At 42.1% G+C, this 26,393-nt stretch overlaps 2 protein-coding genes and 1 non-coding gene across 3 annotated transcripts; 1 reads left to right on the top strand and 2 right to left on the bottom strand.

The window, feature by feature from the left end:
- Positions 1-16: 16 nt before the first annotated feature.
- On the top strand, positions 17-21,188 carry LOC110487680 (small conductance calcium-activated potassium channel protein 2-like). The gene is made up of 10 exons (XM_036971235.2): positions 17-307; positions 5,204-6,037; positions 6,537-6,632; positions 6,936-7,217; positions 7,967-8,088; positions 18,568-18,709; positions 19,345-19,455; positions 19,686-19,813; positions 20,063-20,132; positions 20,437-21,188. Exons 2-10 carry the CDS (start codon positions 5,204-5,206, stop codon positions 20,665-20,667), a joined length of 2,016 nt encoding a protein of 671 aa, XP_036827130.2. The 5' UTR covers positions 17-307; the 3' UTR covers positions 20,668-21,188.
- Positions 21,189-21,436: 248 nt separating this feature from the next.
- On the bottom strand, positions 21,437-23,671 carry rps27.1 (ribosomal protein S27, isoform 1). Its single transcript, XM_021560747.3, has 4 exons — positions 23,537-23,671; positions 22,685-22,793; positions 22,314-22,424; positions 21,437-21,683 (listed from the first exon to the last, which is right to left on the bottom strand). The coding sequence occupies exons 1-4, from the start codon at positions 23,540-23,542 to the stop codon at positions 21,655-21,657; spliced, it is 255 nt and encodes an 84-aa protein (XP_021416422.1). The 5' UTR covers positions 23,543-23,671; the 3' UTR covers positions 21,437-21,654.
- LOC118946554 (small nucleolar RNA SNORA35) lies at positions 21,934-22,066 on the bottom strand. The gene has a single exon (XR_005041425.1). It is a non-coding gene; the product is annotated as a small nucleolar RNA SNORA35 (small nucleolar RNA).
- Positions 23,672-26,393: the final 2,722 nt, after the last annotated feature.

The following is a 26,393-nucleotide window of genomic DNA, read 5'->3' as shown; positions in this document are numbered from 1 at the left end:
GGTGGAGTCTAGAAGGAAACCGTGAGAGGAAATGAGGGATGTGGAAGAGTGGAAAAAGAGAGGGGGAGCCTCAACTGACCTTTTTGAGAAAAATAGTCCGACCTGATTGATTTGTGTCAACATCTTAATTGACAACATTACAGAATATTTGTATCTATTCCATTAGTTCCGTGTGTGTGTACAAACATTCCTCTTGGGTCCAATCTCCAGATTTGTCTGTGCTGCACAGTGATATACACAGTCTACTGGAGCAGAGAACTGATGGAGAGGAGAACTATCCTGTGTGAGTGAGCGAGGTGATAGATAGGTGAGTGATTTGGCTGGGTTGTGTGTGATGTGGTGGAGAAGTAGCTCTGTCAATGAGGGGGACAGGGGGAGTTGAATCAGCAGGAGGGATGGACTTGTATAATTGAGAAAGTGCTGGGCTCTGCATGGGGGCCCAGTAATGTGCATAGTTGGACTCCACTCCTCACTCGTCCTCATGTAGTGCTGATGCAGGGAAGAGGAGAGAAACCGAGGGGGAAAGAAAGATAGGGACTGTAGAATAGAATATCCTATTACTTCTGCTGCTTTTCGCTATCCATGGCTTATGGGGAGTTGTCAGGCCTCTCCTGTGCCCTAGAGGCACATATTCACGCATGGGTGCACACAATAATGAATGGCCCGTAGAATGGGGGGAGGAAAGCATCGGTATCGGTTAAGTAAAGAAAACTGCACCAAGCATGAAACAACAAGGATATACAGGTAACTGCCAAAATAAAGGAAACGGCAACATAATAGGGCGTTGGGCCATGACGAGCCACCAGAACAGCTTCAATGCACCTTGGCATAGATTCTACAAGTGTCTTAAACCATACGACACCATTCTTCCACAAAATAAATCCATAATTTGGTGTTTTGGTGGTGGAAAACGCTGTCTCAGACACCCCTCCAGAATCTCCCGTAAGTGTTTCAATTGGGTTGAGATCTGATGACTGAGACATACACACACACACACCCTTTAAACCCCCTATGCTCTTTTGAGACCCCTCTTTCAAAGTTACTGAGATCTCTTCTTCTAGCCATGGCATCCAAAAATAATGGGCAACAGGGCATTTTTGAGATGTTTACATTTGAATTGCTTAATTAACTTAGGAACCACACCTGTGTGGAAGCACCTGCTTTCAATATACCTTGTATCCCTGATGTTGTCAAGTATTTCCTTTATTTTAGCAGTTACCTGTATGGTGCAAAACTGTAATAGGCTATGTAAGAAGATTCATGTTGAATCTACATACCTCCATCATTAGAATGTGTACAGAATTAACTAAAGTCTGATTCAAATATGGTGTCAAATATGGTGCCTGTCCTATTACGCACTATTGTATTGTGCCAAAATCAAAACCAGGATGCCTCATAAAAATATGCGTGTCAGCCACTAGGGTGTGGGTGACATCTGGTGGTTTGTACAAGAACTACATTCAGGGTAAAGATAAATATTTCTGACCAACCTGTAATGAGGTGAGGGGAGAGGAGAGGAGGAGGGTAATGAGGAGGAGAAGATCAAGAGAATGATAAAGAATATGAAAACAATGAGTAGTGGCTTTTGTAAAACAATTGCTCATGAAAACAATTGATTTGGAAGCTGAATAAATAAAATAATTTTCATTATGAAGATTACGTGGATGCTGCTGGCGATGATTTCACTAGGGAAGAATAGTTAATCCCATTGAATACCTGAGTGCTACCCGGCCTCTCACAATGGAACCATGGCTACATCTCAAATTGCACCCCAATTCCCCAATGTAGTGCACTACGTTTCACCAGGGCCCATAGGGCTCTGGTCAAAATAGTGCACAATACAGGGAATAGGGTGCCGTTTGGGGACGCACATAATTAGTCATTGTGCTGTGTGTTTTTAATTACTCTCTTGATTGGATTAGGGCATTATACTACGCTGACGACTCCCACTTAATAGGGTATTATTAATAACAAGTATATAATCATACAGTTGAAGTCGGAAGTTTACATACACTTAGGTTGGAGTCATTAAAACTTGTTTTTCAACCACTCCACAAATTTATTTTTAACAAACTATAGTTCTGACAAGTCTCTTAGGACATCTACTTTGTGCATGACACAAGTCATTTTTCCAACAATTGTTTACAGACAGATTCATTCACTGTATCACAATTCCAGTGGATCAGAAGTTTGCATACACTAAGCTGACTGTGCCTTTAAACAGCTTGGAAAATTCCAGAAAATTATGTCATGGCTTTAGAAGCTTCTGATAGGCTAATTGACATAATTTGAGTCAATTGGAGGTGTACCTGTGGATGTATTTCAAGGCCTACCTTCAAACTCAGTGCCTCTTTGCTTGAGATCATGGAAAATAAAAAGAAGTCAGCCAAGACCTCAGGAATAAACTGTAAACCTCCACAAGTCTGGTTCATCATTGGGAGCAATTTCCAAACGCCTGAAGGTACCACGTTCATCTGTACAAACAATAGTATGCAAGTATAAACACCATGGGACCACGCAGCCATCATACGTCTAAGGAAGGAGACGTGTTCTGTCTCCTAGAGATGAACGTACTTTGGTGCGAAAAGTGCAAAATCAGTCCCAAAACGACAGCAAAGGACCTTGTGAAGATCCTGGAGGAAACAGATACAAAAGTATCTATATCCACAGTAAAACGAGTCCTATATCAACATAACCTGAAAGGTCGCTCAGCAAGGAAGAAGCCACCGCTCCAAAACCACCAATAAAAAAGCCAGACTCCAGTTTGCAACAGCACATAGGGACAAAGATCGTACTTTTTGGAGAAATGTCCTCTGGTCTGATGAAACAAAAATAGAACTGTTTGGCCATAATGACCATCGTTATGTTTGGAGGAAAAAGGGGGAGGCTTGCAAGCCGAAGAACACCATCCCAACCGTGAAGCACAGGGGTGGCAGCATCATGCTGTGGGGGTGCTTTGCTGCCAGAGCGACTGGTGCACTTCACAAAATAGATGGCATCATGAGGGAGGACAATTATGTGGATATATTGAAGCAACAGCTCAACACATCAGTCAGGAAGTTAAAGCTTGGTCGCAAATGGGTCTCCCAAATGGACAATGACCCCAAGCATACTTCCAAAGTTGTGGCAAAATGGCTTAAGGACAACAAAGTCAAGGTATTGGAGTGGCCATAACAAAGCCCTGATCTCAATCGTATAGAAGGAAGGCGAGCAGGAAGGGCTACAAACCTGACTCAGCTACACCAGCTCCGTGGAAGGCTACCCAAAATGTTTGACCCAAGTGAAACAATTTAAAGGCAATGCTACCAAATACTAATTGAGTGTATGTAAACTTCTGACCCACTGGGAATGTGATGAAAGAAATAAAAGCTGAAGTGAATCATTCTCTCTACTATTATTCTGACATTTCACATTCTTAAAATAAAGTGATGATCCTAACTGACCTAAGACAGGGAATTTTTACTAGGATTAAATGTCAGGAATTGTGAAAAACTGAGTTTAAATGTATTTGGCTAAGGTGTATGTAAACTTCTGACTTCAACTGTATCTACGGCATTTTCAAAGTAGCCTTTTCCTGATAGAACATTTTTGACGAATGCCTTTCACCTGTCTCATTGCATACTTCTAGTAGGCTACTATCTCGATTTGAGAATGTGTTGTATTTTGATTTTACAATACCTGTCTTTATCCTCCTCTCTCCAACCCTCCTTGACTTCCTCTGTTAACTGGAGCCCCATCTGTCAAGTATTAATAGATGGAATTAAATGTTGGTGAATGTCATTGTTATGACTTTAATTCCAAAACCATTTCCCTCTCCACATTGTCAGGCTAAAGGGTGACATATTTCATTAGCCCGTAAGTATCAGATCTCTGACTCTCAAACCAATTTGATTAATCTGTCATATTTCTATAATCTCCTCCCCTGCATTCATACACAGGACCATCACGCACTCTCTTAGATTAAATGGGAAAGGATCCAAATTGCCAGCTTGGCGAGCTCCCATGACCATAATAAAAATAAAACCCAATAAAATAGTCATTCTTATCACTCAATAAAACTAATTGTCAACTATTCTTCCCTTATTCAACACACACACACACACACACACACACACACACACACACACACACACACACACACACACACACACACACACACACACACACACACACACACACACACACACACACACACACACACACACACACACACACACACACACACACACACACACACACACACACACAAAAGGAGAAACAGGAGAAAGAACTGTCAAACTTGATGAATTATTCTGTCAGATGACATATACTTTGCCATGCAACCGGGGGGACAACTGAAACTGTGGATCTTAGTCAGTCATAAGCCTAGTTTAAATGAATATGTCATGATGGACATAACTTAAGTGGAAAATAATTAAATAAAGGAGTCATAATACAATTGATATCCATGGACATATGGTTCATATGCTGCTATATGGATTATAGTTCATAACCTTTACTTGTGTCTGTGGGAGGGGAGCTGGATTGATAGAAAGTTATTTCTGAGAGACTAGAGAAACTGAATATATTTTTGTAGTTTTGTCACCTAATTATCCTTAGGTAATATCCAGGATATATTTAACTGATGCTTCAATTCCTTTGTGTTGACTTTGAGGATATTGACTAAAGGACAATTTAAGGAATTTAAAAAGAACAGGGGCATTCTTATCCAACAACGGTGGAATTGAAAACTTATTTGGAAGTAACTGAAATACGTGGAAAGGTAAGACTGAGCGGAAACAACTAGGTTTTAATAGTAATTTGGCAAGAATATTGATGATTGACATGGTAAGATTACCAGGTGCTGCAATAACTTCAATAATTCTAGTGTTTCTAGATAAGTTTTTCCAACAGGTTTCCATTGTCTTATCATATTATCTTCAATGGAAACCGCATAGAGAAATGTCAATATATTGTCAACCATTATCACAGAGGAAGATTTGTGTTCATGTTTACATGTGAACTGTGAATGGTATGAATGTCTTCTGTGAATCTCTTAGCATTCCGCAGGCATATCACCTCAGATTTCTTTTACAATAGAGTTTGTGTTTTTATATGCTTCCCTCTTATACATTTTTACTGTTTTCACTCCGACTGGCTGCATTAACTCACTTTTGTCTCTTTCCAAACCCCATAAAATATTTCAATATGTATCAATCCCTAGATGGAGCCCTCTCCCTCTATGAACTTGACAATGCAGAATGAGGAGGATCAACATCCCCTCCTTCAATCAAAAGTGGTCCCTCTCCCTCCTGTTTTTGGCAACCAGTGCAGAAGGAACCACTCATGTCAAAGAGGGGAAGATCACTCAGTGTGGCTCGATGGAACCCAGTCACCACCCACCCTCCAATATTACAATGGCTGCCAATATGTCCCACCCTCACCCCGAAGGGGAGACGATAAGGAACAGGTTAGGGGGAAGGAGGTGCGCAAGGAAAAGAGAGGCGAGAAGCCAGCAGGAAATGAACAGAATGCTGGGCACAAGGAACGGATTTGGGGTAGTAAAACCAAAAAGGCAAGCCCACAGAGGCGCCAGCAGGACATGAAATCCACTCAGTCACCCTACAACAGAGTCCGCATGTCTCGTATGGACTTAAGGGAGACAGAAAGTGGGCCACCCAGTGAAGGAGGTCAAAGGCTAGAGCCCACATCAATGGAGATGCAAATCCGCCAGAGTCTACCTGAGATTATCATTACAACCAAAGACGACTACCAGCCAAAGGACTCCAATCAAACATCCAGCTCTGACAAGAATCACACCAAATCTGAGGCCAAGGGCACCTATGGTGGAGGTGAGGAGAGCAGTGGTGCAGAGCCCAAGGATGGTCCTCATGACTGCCCTCACAAGAAGACCCAGAGCATCGGTCATAGGCTGGTCCGGCGAAGGGCGCTGTTTGAGAGGAGGCAGAGGCTGAATGACTGTGCGCTCGCTGTGGGGATGTTTGGAGTGGTGGTCATGGTCACCGAGACAGAGCTCTCCTGGAGCGTCTACAGTAAGGTCAGTCTTTGGGTACAGATCTGGGTTCCAATGCTTAATTTTTTTTCTGTATACTTTGAGCATTTGCTTGAGTCTGCCTGGAGTGCCAGATGGGAGGGGTTTGCAGTTTTGGGTCTTTTCTGTAGGTTAACTAAGCCAGGCAAGTTCAACCAGGCACAGATCACATTTTTGAAATACGGGGGACACCTGGGTAATTAATGAGAAATAATGAGTTCTAACTCAGAGAAATGTATTTGAAGGTCTTCAGTGTTTGTTGCTGAAGATGGCATATTTGAATGAAGGTTACTGTGGCCAAGATGCAGTCTGAGGCGCGTTGTACTGTAGAGCGCTGTGGACAACATGCCTTTTAATGTTCCCATGTTCGCGAAGATTGTATCAATCTGAAATGTCAAGCGCGCTACAATGCACTATGATTGAATCCCAGCTGTATGTTAAAAGAAGGCATATTTGCCCAATGTATGTTAAGATGAGTGAGTCCACTACATGTGTTCCCCTACAGAGCTCCATATACTCCGTGGCTATGAAGTCTATTATCAGCTTGTCTTCTCTTATCCTGCTGGGCCTGATCATTGCCTACCACATCTGTGAGGTGCAGGTAATTTCACCTCTCTGACTACTAAATATACTGCCCATATCTCCCTATTTTAAACAAGCTATGATCCCTTGGCTTTAATTATTTTCAGTCATTCTACTCTTCAATTTTTTTGTTATATGCCAGACTATAGTATAGTAGAGGCTCTATTGCTAACCTGGAAAGAAGATGGTGACAGAGGGCAACCTTGTCTGGTACCTCTCGTTATATCATTTATTACACTTTGACTACACTCTCAGTGACACTGTACTATGTCTATGCTCTAACTCGGATATGGTTTTGTACCCATACTCTCATCACTGAAAGCTCTACATCCACGATAACGGAGCAGAGGACTGGCGAATCGCCATGACAATGGAACGAGTGACTCTAATTGCCCTGGAGCTGTTTGTAGCGGTGGTGCATCCGTTCCCGGTGGGTCTCCCATTGTCATGGCAAGCCATGTCCCCCACGCTGTCAGAGACGGAGCTCGAGATTGTGCTGGCTCTGCCCATGTTCCTGCGACTCTACCTCCTCGGTCGTGCCTTGATGCTGCACAGCCGACTCTACACAGACACGGCCTCGCGGAGCATTGGCGCCCTCAACAAGGTCAGGGGTCAACATTGGTCACCATGCAAGTGGTGCAACCTCTCCCTCAAATCTTAGTTACTTGGTTTAATGGACTTGTACACACTCAGTTTGTACATTAGCCAAAATGATTTTGACTTGAAGTTCAGTAGCAAGTACCATGATACGATGCTAAAGCTGCCCATTGGATTCCACAACACTTCCAGCAGATACTCACCCCATTGCTAGGTGTTGCATTTTCATGGAATCCAATGGTCTGCTTTAGCATTGGCTAGCTGAGCATGTTAACAGAAAAGGCAATTTAATAACAACCAAAAGTATTTAAATCTTCTCGATATGTGATAATTAGAAGTAAAGCTACACCTTCCATCCTTGGATTGAGATACTGTACGTTTTCAAGCCATATCCCAAATTCCACTTGAATGAGAAGATACTTACTACTGATGTCGAGATTTTGTAGGCACAAAAATGTTTACACAACCGTTGTGCAGTATCTCCACAATGCTTTTGTAATTATTTTACTTTTTTTTTGTACAACTTGAGTTTGTTGGGGACACTACTATGACAGTGACACTACATTCTGCTTTGTCCCGCAACCCGCCTCCCTCTCCCACTCTCCTGAGTCTCTACCAAATCCTCCCACTGTAATTCCTTCCCATGTTATTGCTTTTTTAACACTGATCAAACTGATGACCTTGAACTTCCCGCTTGGCTTTGCAAACCTCTCCATTCTTACTGTGGATATGAATATTATTATTACTTGTATCCAGATCCACTTCAACAGCCGTTTTGTGGTCAAAGCGCTGATGACCATCTACCCTGGCACTGTGTTGATGATCTTCAGCGTCTCTCTGTGGCTCATCGCTGCATGGGGCCTTCATGTCTGTGAGAGGTGAGTGACTAACATGGAACCTGAACCGGCTGCGTGCGTACGCCATCGTGTATAAATGTATTTTGTCCCCCACACCAAACACAATCACGACACGCAGGTTAAAATATCAAAACAAACTCTGAACCGATTATATTAATTTGGGGACCGGTCGAAAAAGCATTAAACATGTATGGCAATTTAGCTAGCTAGCTTGCACTTGCTAGCTAATTTGTCCTATTTAGCTAGCTAATTTGTCCTGGGATATAAACATTGAGTTGTTATTTTACCTGAAATGCATAAGGTCCTCTACTCCGACAATTAATTCACACATAAAACAGTCAACCAAATCCTTTCTAGTTCTCTCTCCTCCTTCCAGGCTTTTTCGCCACTGACCTCGTTCATCTTTCAGTCACCCACGTGGGTATAACCAATGAGGAGATGGCATGTGGGTACCTGCTTCTATAAACCAATGAGGGGATGGAAGAGGCAGGACTTGCAGCTCGATCTGCGTCAGAAATAGAACTTACTTACAGTGCCTTGCGAAAGTATTCGGCCCCCTTGAACTTTGCGACCTTTTGCCACATTTCAGGCTTCAAACATAAAGATATAAAACTGTATTATTTTGTGATGAATCAACAACAAGTGGGACACAATCATGAAGTGGAACGACATTTATTGGATATTTCAAACTTTTTTAACAAATCAAAAACTGAAAAATTGGGCGTGCAAAATTATTCAGCCCCTTTACTTTCAGTGCAGCAAACTCTCTCCAGAAGTTCAGTGAGGATCTCTGAATGATCCAATGTTGACCTAAATGACTAATGATGATAAATACAATCCACCTGTGTGTAATCAAGTCTCCGTATAAATGCACCTGCACTGTGATAGTCTCAGAGGTCCGTTAAAAGCGCAGAGAGCATCATGAAGAACAAGGAACACACCAGGCAGGTCCGAGATACTGTTGTGAAGAAGTTTAAAGCCGGATTTGGATACAAAAAGATTTCCCAAGCTTTAAACATCCCAAGGAGCACTGTGCAAGCGATAATATTGAAATGGAAGGAGTATCAGACCACTGCAAATCTACCAAGACCTGGCCGTCCCTCTAAACTTTCAGCTCATACAAGAAGAAGACTGATCATAGATGCAGCCAAGAGGCCCATGATCACTCTGGATGAACTGCAGAGATCTATAGCTGAGGTGGGAGACTCTGTCCATAGGACAACAATCAGTCGTATATTGCACAAATCTGGCCTTTATGGAAGAGTGGCAAAAAGAAAGCCATTTCTTAAAGATATCCATGAAAAGTGTTGTTTAAAGTTTGCCACAAGCCACCTGGGAGACACACCAAACATGTGGAAGAAGGTGCTCTGGTCAGATGAAACCAAAATTGAACTTTTTGGCAACAATGCAAGATGTTATGTTTGGCGTAAAAGCAACACAGCTCATCACCCTGAACACACCATCCCCACTGTCAAACATGGTGGAGGCAGCATCATGGTTTGGGCCTGCTTTTCTTCAGCAGGGACAGGGAAGATGGTTAAAATTGATGGGAAGATGGATGGAGCCAAATACAGGACCATTCTGGAAGAAAACCTGTTGGAGTCTGCAAAAGACCTGAGACTGGGACGGAGATTTGTCTTCCAACAAGAGAATGATCCAAAACATAAAGCAAAATCTACAATGGAATGGTTCAAAAATAAACATATCCAGGTGTTAGAATGGCCAAGTCAAAGTCCAGACCTGAATCCAATCGAGAATCTGTGGAAAGAACTGAAAACTGCTGTTCACAAATGCTCTCCATCCAACCTCACTGAGCTCGAGCTGTTTTGCAAGGAGGAATGGGAAAAAAATGTCAGTCTCTCGATGTGCAAAACTGATAGAGACATACCCCAAGCGACTTACAGCTGTAATCGCAGCAAAAGGTGGCGCTACAAAGTATTAACTTAAGGGGGCTGAATAATTTTGCACGCCCAATTTTTCAGTTTTTGATTTGTTAAAAAAGTTTGAAATATCCAATAAATGTCGTTCCACTTCATGATTGTGTCCCACTTGTTGTTGATTCTTCACAAAAAAATACAGTTTTATATCTTTATGTTTGAAGCCTGAAATGTGGCAAAAGGTCGCAAAGTTCAAGGGGGCCGAATACTTTCGCAAGGCACTGTATATTTTAGCCCTTGGCAATGCATCGTTGGCACGCACGCGGGCAGTGTGGATGCAATAATTGAATAACATAGATTTCTACATTTATTTTGCAACGCTAGCGATGTAGTCAGCCTGTAAGAAGGGAAAGGAGGAGATTGAGGAGGAGTGACATATGCAATAGACTTTTCCCGGGATTCATTCAGTGGTGTTAATTTCATCAACAAAAACAGTGACTAAAATATTATTCAAAAACCTATTTTTCAGTGTCAATTAATGAGACTATAACTGACTAAATAGACCCAGAAAAAAATATAACTAAACAAATACATATATATTTTCAGTTTACAAAATTATCCCTGTGACTAAAATCTGACTACTAAATGGACTAGACAATATTTTTGGGAGATTAGCCACTAGGCTACCCTGCCGCCCCATCCTTGAGATGTTTCTACAACTTGATTGGAGTCCACCTGTGGTAAATTCAATTGATTGGAAATAATTTGAAAAGGCACACACCTGTCTATTTAAGGTTCCACAGTTGACAGTGCATGTCAGAGCAACAACCAAGCAATGACGTCGAAGGAATTGTCCGTAGAGCTCTGACACAGAAGCACAGATCTGGGGAAGGGTATCAAAACATTTCTGCAGCATTGAAGGTCCCCAAGAACACAATGGCCTCCATCATTCTTAAATGTATGAAGTTTGGAACCACTAACACTCTTCCTAGAGCTGGCCACCTGGGCCAAACTGAGCAATCGGGGGGAGAAGGGCCTTGGTCAGGGAGGTGACCAAGAACCGAATGGTCATTCTGACAGAGATCCAGAGTTCCTCTGTGAAGATGGGAGAACCTTCCAGAAGGACAAACATCTTTGCAGCACTCCACCAATCAAGCCTTTATGGTAGAGTGGCCAGACGGAAGCCACTCCTCAGTAAAAGGCACATGACAGCCCTCTTGGAGTTTGCCAAAAGGCACCTAAAGGACTCTCAAACCATGACAAACAAGATTCTCTGGTCTGATGAAACCAAGATTGAAGTCTGGCCTGAATGCCTAGCGTCACATCTGGAGGAAACCTGGCACCATCCCTACGGTGAAGCATGGTGGTGGCAGCATCATGGTGTGGGGATGTTTTTCAGAGACTGGGAGACTAGTCAGGATCGAGAGAATGATGAACGAAGCAGAGAGCTTCTTGATGAAAACCTGCTCCAGAGCGCTCAGGAACTCAGACCTGGGTGAAGGTTCACATTCCAACAGGACAATGACACTAAGCACACAGCCAAGACAACGCAGTTGTGGCTTCGAAACAAGTCTCTGAATGTCCCTGAGTGGCCCAGCCAGAGCCCAGAATTGAACTAGATCGAACATCTCTGGAGAGACCTGAAAATAGCTGCGCTGCGATGCTCCCCATCCAAGCTGAAAAGTTTGAGAAGATCTGCAGAAAAGAATGGGAAAAACTCCCTAAATACAGGTGTGCCAAGCTTGTAGCATCATACCCAAGAAGACTCGAGGCTAAATTGCTGCCAAATGTGCTTCAACAAAGTACTGAGTAAACGGTCTGAAAACGAATGTAAATGTGATATTTCATTTTTTTTTTTTTAAACAGTGGGGCAAAAAAAGTATTTAGTCAGCAACCAATTGTGCAAGTTCTCCGACCTAAAAAGATGAGAGAGGCCTGTAATTTTCATCACACTTCAACTATGACAGACAAAATGAGAAAACAATCCAGATAATCACATTGTAGGATTTTTAATGAATTTATTTGCAAATTATGGTGGAAAATAAGTATTTGGTCAATAACAAAAGTTCATCTCAATACTTTGTTATATACCATTTGTTGGCAATGACAGAGATCAAACGTTTTCTGTAAGTCTTCACAAGGTTTTCACACACTGTTGCTGGTATTTTGGCCCATTCCTCCATGCAGATCTCCTCTAGAGCAGTGATGTTTTGGGGCTGTTACTGGGCAACACAGACTTTCAACTCCCTCCAAAGATTTTCTATGGGGTTGAGATCTGGAGACTAGCTAGGCCACTCCTTCGTCGCCCGGGCGGTGTGTTTGGGATCATTGTCATGCTGAAAGACCCAGCCACGTTTCATCTACAATGCCCTTGCTGATGGAAGGAGGTTTTCAGTCAAAATCTCACGATACATGGCCCTATTCATTCTTTCCTTTACACGGATCAGTCGTCCTGGTCCCTTTGCAGAAAAACAGCCCCAAAGCATGATGTTTCCACCCCCATGCTTCACAGTAGGTATGGTGTTCTTTGGATGCAACTCAGCATTCTTTGTCCTCCAAACACAACGAATTGAGTTTTTACCAAAAAGTTATATTGTGGTTTCATCTGCCCATATGACATTCTGCCAATCTTCTTCTGGATCATCCAAATGCTCTCTAGCAAACTTCAGACGGGCCTGGACATGTGCTGGCTTAAGCAGGGGGACACGTCTGGCACTGCAGGGTTTGAGTCCCTGGCGGCGTAGTGTGTTACTGATGGTAGGCTTTGTTACTTTGGTCCCAGCTCTCTGCAGTTCATTCACTAGGTCCCCCTGTGTGGTTCTTGGATTTTTGCTCACCGTTCTTGTGAACATTTTGACCCCACGGGGTGAGATCTTGCGTGGAGCCCCAGGTCGAGGGAGATTATCTGTGATCTTGTATGTCTTCCATTTCCTAATAATTGCTCCCACAGTTGATTTCTTCAAACCAAGCTGCTTACCTATTGCAGATTCAGTCTTCCCAGCCTGGTGCAGGTCTACAATTTTGTTTCTGGTGTCCTTTGACAGCTCTTTGGTCTTGGCCATAGTGGAGTTTTAGTGTGACTGTTTGAGGTTGTGGACAGGTGTCTTTTAAATTGATAACAAGTTCAAACAGATGCCATTAATACAGGTAACGAGTGGAGGACAGAGGAGCCTCTTAAAGAAGAAGTTACAGGTCTGTGAGAGCCAGAAATCTTGCTTGTTTGTAGGTGACCAAATACTTATTTTCCACCATAATTTGCAAATAAATAAACTAAAAATCCTACAATGTGATTTTCTGGATTTTTTTCTTCTCATTTTGTCTGTCATAGTTGAAGTGTACCTATGATGAAAATTACAGGCCTCTCATCTTTTTAAGTGGGAGAACTTGCACAATTGGTGGCTGACTAAATACTTTTTCCCCCCACATTTGCAAACATTTCTAAAAACCTGTTTTTGGTTTGTTATTATGGGATATTGTGTGTAGATTTATGTGGGGGAATAAAACAAATTAATTTTAGAATAAGGCTGTAACGTAACAAAATTTGGAAAAAGTCAAGGGGTCTGAATACTCTCCAAATGCACTGTATAGCCTAATAAGCAACTAACTCTAAAACACTGAGAAATGTCTAATTTTCATGAATTAGAAATTACATGACCCTCCCCTGGACTAGATTAAATACTAAACCCTCCCCTTGACCAAAATTGAAAAAGCATGACCCTCCAGCTACCATTCCTTAAATTTCGATCCATCCTTACTAACTATTGTTTGTTTGTTTTTTGATTTGGACATTCTTGAAAACGAGATGGTGCATCTCAAGAGATTTCATCCTGATAAATTTCTAGTAAATAAATACATTTGCTGGCACAGAAAGAACAGAAAGAAAAGAAAAGAAAAGGGATAGCAAACTATTTATTGACTAAATTCCTCTTGCACTACACTATATCTGACTGGGTAAAGAACTTTATTTTGAGTTAAAGCTGCAATATGTAACTTTTTGGGCAACCCAAACAAATTCATATAGAAACGTAAGTTATAGATCTGTCATGCTCATTGTAAGCAAGTCTAAGAAGCGGTAGATCTGTTCTATGTGCACTATTTCTTTTGGTTTTGTACACCAGCTTCAAATGGCTGAAAATACAATATTTGTGGTTATGGAAAATATATTTCACAAAGGCCATCAAATCAAAGGTTATAAAAGTATATATAAAGTTGTTTTTGACAAAAATGAAAACATGTTAGTTTGTCACTTTCACGAGGTTGGAGTAATAACATGTTCAACTACTTAAGACATTGGCTCGATTCTAGGTTGTGCCTTTAGATGTAGAGAAAATGGAATAAGAGTCACATCTGGAGGCAACCAGTCACGGCTCATCACCTGCCCAATACTATCCCTACGGTGAAGCATGGTGGTGGCAGCATCATGCTGTGGGGATGTTTTTCAGTAGCAGGGAGACTAGTCAGGATCGAAGGGAAAGATGAACGGAGCAAAGTACATTGATCCTTGATGAAATCCTGCTCCAGAGTGCTCAGGACCTAGGACTGGGGCGAAGGTTCCCCTTCCAACAGGACAACGACACTAAGCACACAGCCAAGACAATGTCCTTGAGTGGCCCAGCCAGAGCCCAGACTTGAACCTGATCTAACATCTCTGGAGAGACCTGAAAATAGCTGTGCAGCTGTGCACCTTCCAACCGGACAGAGCTTGAGAGGATCTGCAGAGAACAATAGGAGAAGCTCCTCAAATACAGGTGCGCCAAGCTTGTAGCGTCATATCCAAGAAGACTGAAGGCTGTCATTTCTGCCAAAGGTAATTCAACAAAGTACTGAGTAAATGAATACACACAGTTGAAGTTGGAAGTTTACATACACTTAGGTTGGAGTCATTAAAACTCGTTTTTCAACCACGCCACAAATATCTTGTTAGCAAACTATAGTTTTGGCAAGACGGTTAGGACATCTACTTTGTGCGTGACACAAGTAATTCTTCCAACAATTGTTTGCAGACAGATTATTTCACTTATAATTCACGGTATCACAATTCCAGTGGGTCAGAAGTTTACATAACCTAAGTTGACTGTGCCTTTAAACAGCTTAGAAAATTCCAGAAAATGATGTCATGGTTTTAGAAGCTTCTGATAGTTTAATTGACATAATTTGAGTCAATTGGAGGTGTACCTGTGGATGTATTTCAAGGCGTACCTTCAAACTCAGCGCCTCTTTGCTTGACATCATGGGGAAGTCAAAAGAAATCAGCCAAGACCTCAGAAAAAAATTGTAGACCTCCAGAAGTTTGGTTCAGAGATTAATGTACTTTGGTGCGAAAAGTGCAATTAAATTCCAGAACGACAGCAAAGGACCTTGTGAAGAGGCTGGAGGAAACAGGTACAAAAGTATCTATATCTACAGTAAAACGAGCCTGAAAGGCTGCTCGGCAAGGAAGAAGCCACCGCTCCAAAACCTCCATAAAAAAAAGCCAGACCACAGTTTGCAACTGCACATGGGGACAAATATCTTACTTTTTGGAGAAATGTCCTCTGGTCTGATGAAACAAAAATATAACTGTTTGGCCATAATGACCATCGTTATGTTTGGAGGAAAAAGGGGGAGGCTTGCAAGCCGAAGAACACCATCCCAACCGTGAAGCACGGGGGTGGCAGCATCATGTTGTGGGGGTGCTTTGCTGCAAGAGGGACTGGTGCACTTCACAAAATAGATGGCTACATGAGGAAGGAAAATTATGTGGATATATTGAAGCAACATCTCAAGACATCAGTCAGGAAGTTACAGCTTGGTCGCAAATGGGTCTTCCAGATGGACATTGACCGCAAGCATACTTCCAAAGTTGTGGCAAAATGGCTTAAGGACAACAAAGTCAAGGTATTGGGGTGGCCATAACAAAGCCCTGACCTCAATCCTATAGAAAATGTGTGCGCAGAACTGAAAAAGTGTGTGCGAGCAAGGAGGCCTACAAACCTGACTCAGTTACAACAGCTCTGTCAGGAGGAATGGGCCAATATTCATCCAACTTATTGTGGGAAGCTTTTGGAAGGCTACCCAAAATGGTTGACCCAAGTTAAACAATTTCAAGGCAATGCTACCAAATACTAATTGAGTGTATGTAAACTTCTGACCCACTGGGAATGTGATGAAAGAAATAAAAGTCTACTATTATTCTGACATTTCACATTCTTAAAATAAAGTGGTGGTCCTAACTTACCTAAGACAGGGAATTTTTACTAGGATTAAATGCCAGGAATTGTGAAAAACTGAGTTTAAACTGTATGTAAATGTAAAATTTCTGCTTTTTTTATTTTATAAATGTAACAAAAAGTCTAGAAACCCGTTTTTGCTTTGTCATTATGGGGTATTGTGTGCATATTGATTAAGAATATATTTTTAATCCATTTTAACAAAATATGGGAAAAGTAAAGGGGTCTGAATACTTTCTGAATACCCTATGTGTGTATTAAAATGTGACTAAAATTAAAGGGCATTTAATTGACTAAAACGTTTTTTTCATTTTGATTAACTAGGCTAAATCATGATTTAAATGACAAATGTGACTTAAGTAATTTTGACAAATATATCCTTGTCTAAAACTAGACTACATTTAAAAAAAGGGCCAAAATTAACACTGATTCAAAGGCACTACACTACACTACACTACAATCGAAGGCACGTCCCAACACTACAGATAATGCGCCTTTTAAAGGTAATTTGATACTTCAGCCGACGTCCGTAGCATTTACCATTGCAAACGTCGGGGAAATGGCATTTTAAAAGACGCATTGTCTGTAGTGCTGGGACGTGCCTTCGATTTAATCCCGGCCTTAGTGACTACAGTGGGGCAAAAAAGTATTTAGTCAGCCACCAATTGTGCAAGTTCTCCAACTTAAAAAGATGACAGAGGCCTGTAATTTTCATCATAGGTACACTTCAACTATGACAGACAAAATGAGAAGGAAAAAAATCCAGAAAATCACATTGTAGGATTTTTAATGAATTTATTTGCAAATTATGGTGGAAAATAAGTATTTGGTCACCTACAAACAAGCAAGATTTCTGGCTCTCACAGACCTGTAACTTCTTCTTTAAGAGGCTCCTCTGTCCTCCACTCGTTACCTGTATTAATGGCACCTGTTTGAACTTGTTATCAGTATAAAAGACACCTGTCCACAACCTCAAACAGTCACACTCCAAACTCCACTATGGCCAAGACCAAAGAGCTGTCAAAGGACACCAGAAACAAAATTGTAGACCTGCACCAGGCTGGGAAGACTGAATCTGCAATAGGTAAGCAGCTTGGTTTGAAGAAATCAACTGTGGGAGCAATTATTAGGAAATGGAAGACATACAAGATCACTGATAATCTCCCTCGATCTGGGGCTCCACGCAAGATCTCACCCCGTGGGGTCAAAATGTTCACAAGAACAGTGAGCAAAAATCCCAGAACCACACAGGGGGACCTAGTGAATGACCTGCAGAGAGCTGGGACCAAAGTAACAAAGCCTACCATCAGTAACACACTACGCCGCCAGGGACTCAAATCCTGCAGTGCCAGACGTGTCCCCCTGCTTAAGCCAGTACATGTCCAGGCCCGTCTGAAGTTTGCTAGAGAGCATTTGGATGATCCAGAAGAAGATTGGGAGAATGTCATATGGTAACATGATGAAACCAAAATATAACTTTTTGGTAAAAACTCAACTCGTCGTGTTTGGAGGACAAAGAATGCTGAGTTGCATCCAAAGAAAACCATACCTACTGTGAAGCATGGGGGTGGAAACATCATGCTTTGGGGCTGTTTTTCTGCAAAGGGACCAGGACGACTGATCCGTGTAAAGAATGAATGGGGCCATGTATCGTGAGATTTTGAGTGAAAACATCCTTCCATCAGCAAGGGCATTGAAGATGAAACGTGGCTGGGTCTTTCAGCATGACAATGATCCCAAACACACCGCCCGGGCAACGAAAGAGTGGCTTCGTAAGAAGCATTTCAAGGTCCTGGAGTGGCCTAGCCAGTCTCCAGATCTCAACCCCATAGAAAATCTTTGGAGGGAGTTGAAAGTCCGTGTTGCCCAGCAACAGCCCCAAAACCTCACTGCTCTAGAGGAGATATGCATGGAGGAATGGGCCAAAATACCAGCAACAGTGTGTGAAGACTTACAGAAAACGTTTGATCTCTGTCATTGCCAACAAAGGGTATATAACAAAGTATTGAGATAAACTTTTGTTATTGACCAAATACTTATTTTCCACCATTATTTGCAAATAAATTCATTAAAAATCCTACAATGTGATTTTTTTGATTTTTTTTCTCATTTTGTCTGTCATAGTTGAAGTGTACCTATGATGAAAATTACAGGCCTCTCTCATCTTTTTAAGTGGGAGAACTTGCACAATTGTTGGCTGACTAAATACTTTTTTGCCCCACTGTATATTACTTGGACCAACCTGTACTGTGACTAATATCAGATGGGCCCATCATAAGCTCAGTCAGTCATATAAAAAATACAGTCAAATATCACACTCCTAGACAGAAACTAGTTTTTTGTTAAATGTTAATATGGTAAGAGTGGACAAGACAGAGGAAAATCTGAACCATCATCCCTCCCTTGTCCTCTAGACACCACAACTATAAGGACCTGAGCAGTAACTACATGGAGGCCCTGTGGATGGTCTCGGTCACCTTCTTGTCCATTGGTTATGGGGATGTTGTTCCCCACACCTACTGTGGCCGCAGCATCTGTCTACTCACTGGGATCATGGTAAGCAGCTTCGGCGAAATAGGAAAGGCAATCGCACAGCTGAGTTGGCTTGTTGCCGGTGCCTTGGAATAATTTGATGAAATCTTTAAAAGAGAAGGTGGTGGGAATCATTGTAATTGTGGTCATTAGCATACTGTCTTCTTTTCCTTAAAGACCCAATGCAGCCATTTTTATCTCAATATCAAATCATTTCTGGTTAACAATTAAGTACCCTACTGTGATTGTTCTCAATTAAAATAGTGAAAATTTAACAAAATTGACTTCTTAGCAAGACCAATATCCCAAGCAAGAATTTAGCTAGGACTGTCTGGCAGTAGTCTGAGTGGGGAGGGGAAAACTGAAAACTAGCTGTTATTGGTTTGGAAATCTCTTTCTTATTGGTCTATTAACTCATTTACCGCCTGGTGGTGTCACCGGGTAGGCCAAAACTCCATCCCACCAAAACAGGCTAAAATTTCAGGCGGTCTTTTCAAATAGCTCCTACACTAAAAGGGCATTATCATAATTTTCACAATTTCATAGTTCTATTCCAACTCCTAGTATGGAAATAAAACAGGACCATCTAGATTTTGATTGCGCTGGGCCTTTAACCTTTTTTGTTTTGTTTATTTCTCTCTCTGTCATACACACACAAGGGGGCTGGTTGCACAGTGCTGGTGGTTGCCGTGGTTGCCAGGAAACTGGAGCTGACCAGGGCAGAGAAACACGTCCACAACTTCATGATGGATTCCCACTTTACAAAAGGGGTAAAACTCACCTGACTTAATTAGCATGTGAATGTATTCAATAGTGGTCTTTGGAACCTTGACTTAACATATGTGAGACATTCAATGTTGACCTGTAAAGTTGTATGAATCATGGACTGTCTCACAAATGGCAACCTATTCCATATATAGTGCACCGGTAATAGGGTGCCATTTGGGATGCACACATTGAAAACTGAGTGTTGGATGAGGAAGCAATTGTTCTCTTCCAGATAAAAATTGCTGCAGCAAATGTACTGAGAGAGACCTGGATGATCTACAAACACACCAAGCTGGCCAGGGAGAGAGACCACTGCAGAGTGCGCATGCACCAGAGGAAGCTGCTGCTCGCAATCCACCGGTAAAGCACCATTCAAAACACACTTCCCCAAGTAACCCACCAATCAGCTTAGATATTCCCCTCTGAAAAGCCAATGAGGTTACACTTTACACCACATGCACAGAGGTGTTAGAACTCTAGAACTTGTGAAAGCCTCGACTGTAATACAGAAATGGTCATTCTGTTTATCGTGAATTATATTTTCAATTTGTTTTACCTGTCCTGTGATTATGTCTGAATGTTAGAAATCTTCCTCTGTGTTCACCCCAGGCTGCGTGATGTGAAGATGGAAAGGAGGAAATTAGCTGACCAGGCCAACACGCTGGTGGATCTCTGCAAGGTGAGAGACAGGCACGGTTACCCATTAGGTTCACCCACTACTGTTGCAACAACCAAATATGACCAATATTCTAGTTGCCACTACTAGCCTGGACCCATATCTGTTTGTGCTATCATGTCAACTCCTTGTCATGCCAAATGAGTGACGAGGAGTTGACATGGTAGCACAAACAGATCTGAGTCCAGGCTAGGCCACTACTGTTGCAATAACCAAATATGACCAATATTCTAGAGAAGGGAGCAATCGACAATCTTCTAAACATTATCACATTCTCAGACCACTCTGCACCTTTTCCCCCATGTAGATGCAGAATCTGATGTATGACGTGCTGTCAGAGGTGAGTGGATGCCGAGGGGACCTGGAAAAACACACAAACAGTCTGCAGCAGAATGTGGAGGAGCTGAGAGAAGGCTTTAGGACCCTAATGCCCCTCCTCTCTAGCACCCTCGCCACACAAAATGCTTCCATCCGCCACCTGCTCAGGGAGAGGGAGGAGCAGGCAGTGACATGGAGCATGGCAGGACAGGATAAGTAAGATGGCAAGAGGTATGCAATGTGTATTGTTACAGGGAAAGGTAGAAAGAAATTGATGGGCTGAGTTGGGATGAGGATCTTCAAAAGATACTTTATAGGAATAACTGTTCAAAGTGTACGTAAAGAATGTGTCAAAGCAATAAGGGATGGATTTTTATTTTTTATTAGAATTACGATGAGCCAACATCCAGACTATATGCAGTACTGATAAGTGACCCATACTGGCCAAAAAAAAACCTTGGTGATACTAGTCTTGATTTTAACATTCTCAGAATTAAACAAAAAATGTGTTGTTAGCCAGCATGTGCACTGAATGTTCTGCGCGTCACAACTAATGTATTGTCATGGTAGTATGTGGTGTACAGTATAAAACCATGTCCAGTAATAACCAAATCTGTTTTACTGAATTGTATAATTTACAGTAAACATTAATAAAGTTACATCTTTCTTGTCACGAGTCAGTTAATTACATATTGTTCCTTATGTATTTTCTTGAAAAAACAAACACTCGCTTTACTGTAACAGGCTATGAACACATGCCAGTGGTCGAGTTCCTGCCCAACTACATGCGCAGGTGTTGCGTGCCACGTCGTACAGTTGGGAATCAGATTGCTTAATCATGTGTTCAGCAGATATCTTAAATACGGATCCCGGCGTTGTAATTTCTGGCATACGTCTGCAATGAAGTCAGACAACTGTGCTATAGAACAGTGTTTCCATGCCATCATAGGCAAAAATGGAAAAGGGAACAAAAGTTCAAACCACCCCAATTCTTTAGCCAAAACAATATTTTATTAAGAGACTGGTTGGAGGGTTGAGTTACAGCAACCAAGTGGACTATCACAGAGTGCGTCCAGATGTCATGAGCACTTCTAGATCAATCCGCTGTTTCTTGGATGCAGGGACTGCTGTGTCAAGGCTGGAGTCGCTGAAATCAACCTGTCCAACCCCTCTCCCTTACATCTCTACCAGGGCATCGGGGGTACAACTAATGCTGCTTCCTCCTGAATGAGCACCCTGATGGAAAGAGAAAAGGACAGTCAGGCCACAGACAATGGGGGCATTACCACTACAATCTGAATGATTAGAGAGTAGCGGGACAGTGTTCATTCATTTGGTTGCATATTTACAGCATCTAGTGCTAAACAGTCTACATGGCACGAAAGCATTCACTGCCAAAACAATAATTTAAGATCTGCTAAAGCAATGTTGGAATCCAGTGTACTGCAACACCTAAATAATAAGTAGCACCATAGCATAACTTGCATCTTGTTCTCAGCCTTCGAAAGGGGAGAGCCAGTGGTCTAGCCCTACCCTTCTGCAAACTGAGATCTATCATCTGGCACTGGAATGAGACAGTACAACCATTGGGGTGGCAGTCCAGTCACTTGACAGTGCAGTTAGGTAATTTGATAAAGATATGAGCCATTAACATCTACAGTGAATGTGACAAGTCTGAATTAATCTGTGCCAATATCAGCCAGTCAAATTACTATTCATTAACATAGGACCAACTACATCAATAAATATTGACATGATGTACTTAACTGCTACTACTGAGTTTTTCCACAGATATTAAATTAGACTATCCACTCTCCAACATGAGTTGGAAAACCCAGGGGGTGACAGAATGCTGAGACTACTGACCCTCTGTGAGACGTGCTTTGCCGCCAGTGGGCTGACACAGAACTGTGGAGCAACCCACACACAGCACAACCGTCTGAGCGTGGCTGAACACAGTTGTGATCTTGTAGCATCCTGAGGGAAAGAGAAAAATAAAAAATATTAAACACACAATCTGAAGATCAACGTCATTAGTGCCTGGAGGTGTATTCATAGTGTACATAGTAGCAAAGAAACTAAAACGAGTGTTTCTTATTGGACAAATACTAATAGGCCCCTCCCCATTTGCTTCCTAATGAATACAATGTAAGTACTGAATCATTTAGCTACTGCATTCAGATAGACAAGGTGGCCCCTTCAAACATGAGTCCAATGAAGGAAAGAGCTGGATCTACCTGGGCACTTAACATCCATGAAATAGGAGTTAGGGCTCTGGACGAGACGCTTCTTCTTGTGGCTCCTCTTCTCCTCCTCAGGGGATGGGTGCAACAAGTCTTTTGCGAGCTGCAGAAGAGTGGACAAAAGACTGCTTAAAACATTATTTAGTTTGAGTAGTTAGGACTTCTGTTTACAAACGACAGACCGTGCATTTAACATTTGTCAATAGCAGACCCCCCTATCCAGAGAAAGCTACATCGCGGTATCAGCCATTAGTTATGTCAGATACACAACCCACAATGGGTGTTGGTTCACAGCCAGTTGAATTACATTGAAATCGAATCACATATAAACCACTCAAGCTTTGTTGAAATTGACATCAAAATAGGAAAATTGCTGCGAGTGATACTGCCAAGGAACTGTAATGAATTTGCGATCCAAAACCTCATAGCTACCACAACTCTTGCTCACTGGATTACGTAACGTCAACGCTGACCATTGTTCCGAGGCAAAATAATAACATGTTCACTTGGGATTTGAGCAGTAACTGGCACTACATAAATCTACTAGTACACAAGGCAACTGTATGTTTAACAGCGGCCGCTATTGCACGTGTATATATTTAGACAATGTTTCATTTTCAGGTGACTCTTTCTCCATGTTTGCGATATGCAGGCCGCCATCTTGTATCACAATGCGCGAGTATGAAAATGATTATAATAGCAACACATCGGCACTGAATAGGCCGACAGAGCTAAAACACACAACAGTCAGTACTCGCATTATTATGCATTACTGACTCCAGTATTGGCATCTAAAGCCCCATATGAACGGTTAAAATCGCAATTATGTCAGGCTCCAGTACTCACTGGCATGTTGGCGAGGAAATAGCCGCTGCCGGAAAGGAGGCATTGCCGGAAACAGGGGGTTCATATTGACGCTCATTTTGTGCACCGACAGGAAGTGAGTGAATTAGAGGAGGTTGGTGGACATATTTGTAAGGTCAAAACACGTAAACTGTGTTCGAATACTCATACTAACCGTACTTTTTCGGACGTGAATTGAGTATCTAGTATAGTTATCGATCGTAGTATGGATATAGTTAGTATGCCAAAAGTTCCCGGATGTCAGACGTAATTCGCAAAAATTCGAAGTATACACGAGGTAGACACTATTTCCGTACTTTTAAGGCCCATAAGACAATTCTTCGGAAGTGGGCGTGGCTTCACAACGTTTTCAGAGTTGAAGAAAATGGCAGAAAATATGCAGCTGAAATCCAACGAGAGCGGATACAAATTGATTTCTTAAATTAGTTTTGACAAATGTTAAGAAAATGTTAAGCAATGCAATAAAATAACTGTTCAAATAGGTTGTTGTATGTGTCGAATTGCTACGCTTTATCTTGGCCAGGTCGCAGTTGCAAATGAGAACTTGTTCTCAACTAGCCTACCTGGTTAAATAAAGGTGAAATAAATAAATATACAACTTTATTCTTGAAATGTTGGTGATGTAACAATAGAGTAACAATAGAGTGCCGCCAACAGTTCCCTATGAAATGAACCGCTGTAAACAAGCAAAAAAGAGCAGTGAATTTAATTTATTGATTTATATCCAAGTCTTTACTGTGTTGTAGTGTCAACAAATTGTATATCTGACATCTTCATATGTTTAGAAAACTATCAGATATAAACAGCACAACTCGGAAGCGTTAATTATCACTTAGCAATGGCTATGCGCCTAACTCTTTATACACACTCAGTGGCCAGTTTATTAGGTACACCACAAAAATGGTTTGCTCCTATAGACAGTGAGTCATGTAGCTGTGACTTGCTATATAAAGCAGCCAGACAGACATTGAGGCATTCAGATACTGTTCGACTGAATGTTAGATTGGGAGAAACGAGTGACCTAAGCGACTTTGAGCATGGTATGATAGTTGTTGTCGGGCGCGCCTGTTCCAGCATCTGAGAAACGTCCACTCTCCTGAGTTTTTCATCCACAACAGTGTCTAGGGTTTACCGAGAATGGCGTGACAAATAAAAAACATCCAGTCAGTGTCAGTCCTATGGGCGAAAACTGCTCATTGATGAGAGGTCGAAGGAGAATGGCAAGAATCATGCATGCTACCAGGCGGGCCACAAACAGGCAAATAATGGCGCAGTACGCCAGTAGTGTGCAGAACGGCATCTCAAAATGCACAACGGGTCAATCCTAGTCACGGATGGGCTATTGTAGCAGATGACCACACTGGGTTCAACTCCTATCACCTAAAAACAAGATGTGGCTCCAGTGGGCATGCAATCACCAACACTGGACAATTGAGCAGTGGAAAAGCATCGCCTGGTCCGACAAATCCTGATTCCTGGAGCAGCATACTGATGGCAGAGCCAGAATTTGGCGTAAGCAGCATGAATCCATGGCCCCATTCTGCCTGGTGTCTACAGTACAGGCAAGTGGCGGTGGTGTAATGGTGTGTGGAATGTTTTCCTGGCACACGTTAGGTCTGTTGATACCAATTGAGCAATGTTTCCATGCCATGAAGAATGCAGGCTGTTCTGGAGACCCACTAGATGGGTGTACCTAATAAACTTTCCACTGAGAGTACATGGCTCTGATTGTGAGTGATCACAATGAGTGATTGTGACACTGATTGTTCTGTTTACATCCCTAAATATGAAAATGTATTAAAACAGCAAATCTATGTGGTGGAACACTTTGCATTTCCGTCTTCTGTAATTTCTTTCTACATCTATCCAATATATCAACATATGAGGCATTTCTGAAATCCTCAAGATGTTTCCTAATCACACAAAAATGACTAATGTTGATGATATATTCACAGAAGGCATTATACACCCATTTGTGTATGTAGCCGATGCAAAATGGCTAGCTAGTTAGCGGTGGTGCGCGCTGGTAGTGGTTCCCCTTGCTCTGCAAGGACCGTGGATTTTGTGGAGCGATGGGTAACGATGCTTCGAGGGTGACTGTTGATGTGTGCAGAGTGTCCCTGGTTCGCGCCCAGGTTGGGGCGAGAGGACGGACGTAATATCTGTACACTAAGCCAAAACCATATTTTCAGTTGGTGTTTGGTAAATCGGGATAGCAGGTTAGATAAACTGGGACACCATTATTATAGTCATAATAATGGCTAAATATCTACCTTAATTGAATACGGGTGTAATCTGTCAATCAATCAATGACAATTGTACTAAAACTAGAATCTGTCAATACAGTGTTCTGTTCCTAAAACTAGAATCTGAATCCCACTCCAATTCGCATACCGCCCCAAGAGATACACAAATGAAGCAATATCAATCGCGCTCTACACTGCCCTTTCCCACCTGTACAAAAGAAACACCTACATGAGAATGCTGTTCATTGACGACAACTCAGCGTTCATCACCATAGTGCCCACGAAGCTCATCACTAAGCTAAGGACCCTGGGTCTAAACACCTCCCTCTACAACTGGATCCTAGACTTCCTGACAGGCCGCCCCCAGGAGGTAAGGGTAGGCAACCTGCCCAGGAACTGCGGTTGAAAATGAGCCGGCTGGCTAAAACCAGCACTTTTACTGAAATGTTGATTAATGTGCACTGTCCCTGTAAAAATAAAATCAACTCAACAACACATCTGCCACGCTGATCCTCAACACTGGGGCCTCTCAGGGGTGTGTGCTTAGTCCCCTCCTGTACTCCCTGTTCACCCACAGCTGCATAGCCAAGCAC

The sequence above is a fragment of the Oncorhynchus mykiss genome, chromosome 30 (genome assembly GCF_057628025.1).
Source record: "Oncorhynchus mykiss isolate SJ-2025 chromosome 30, ASM5762802v1, whole genome shotgun sequence".
Lineage (NCBI taxonomy): Eukaryota > Metazoa > Chordata > Actinopteri > Salmoniformes > Salmonidae > Oncorhynchus > Oncorhynchus mykiss.
Note: the sequence above shows the minus strand (reverse complement) of the source record. Positions and strands in the feature narration are given on the sequence as shown.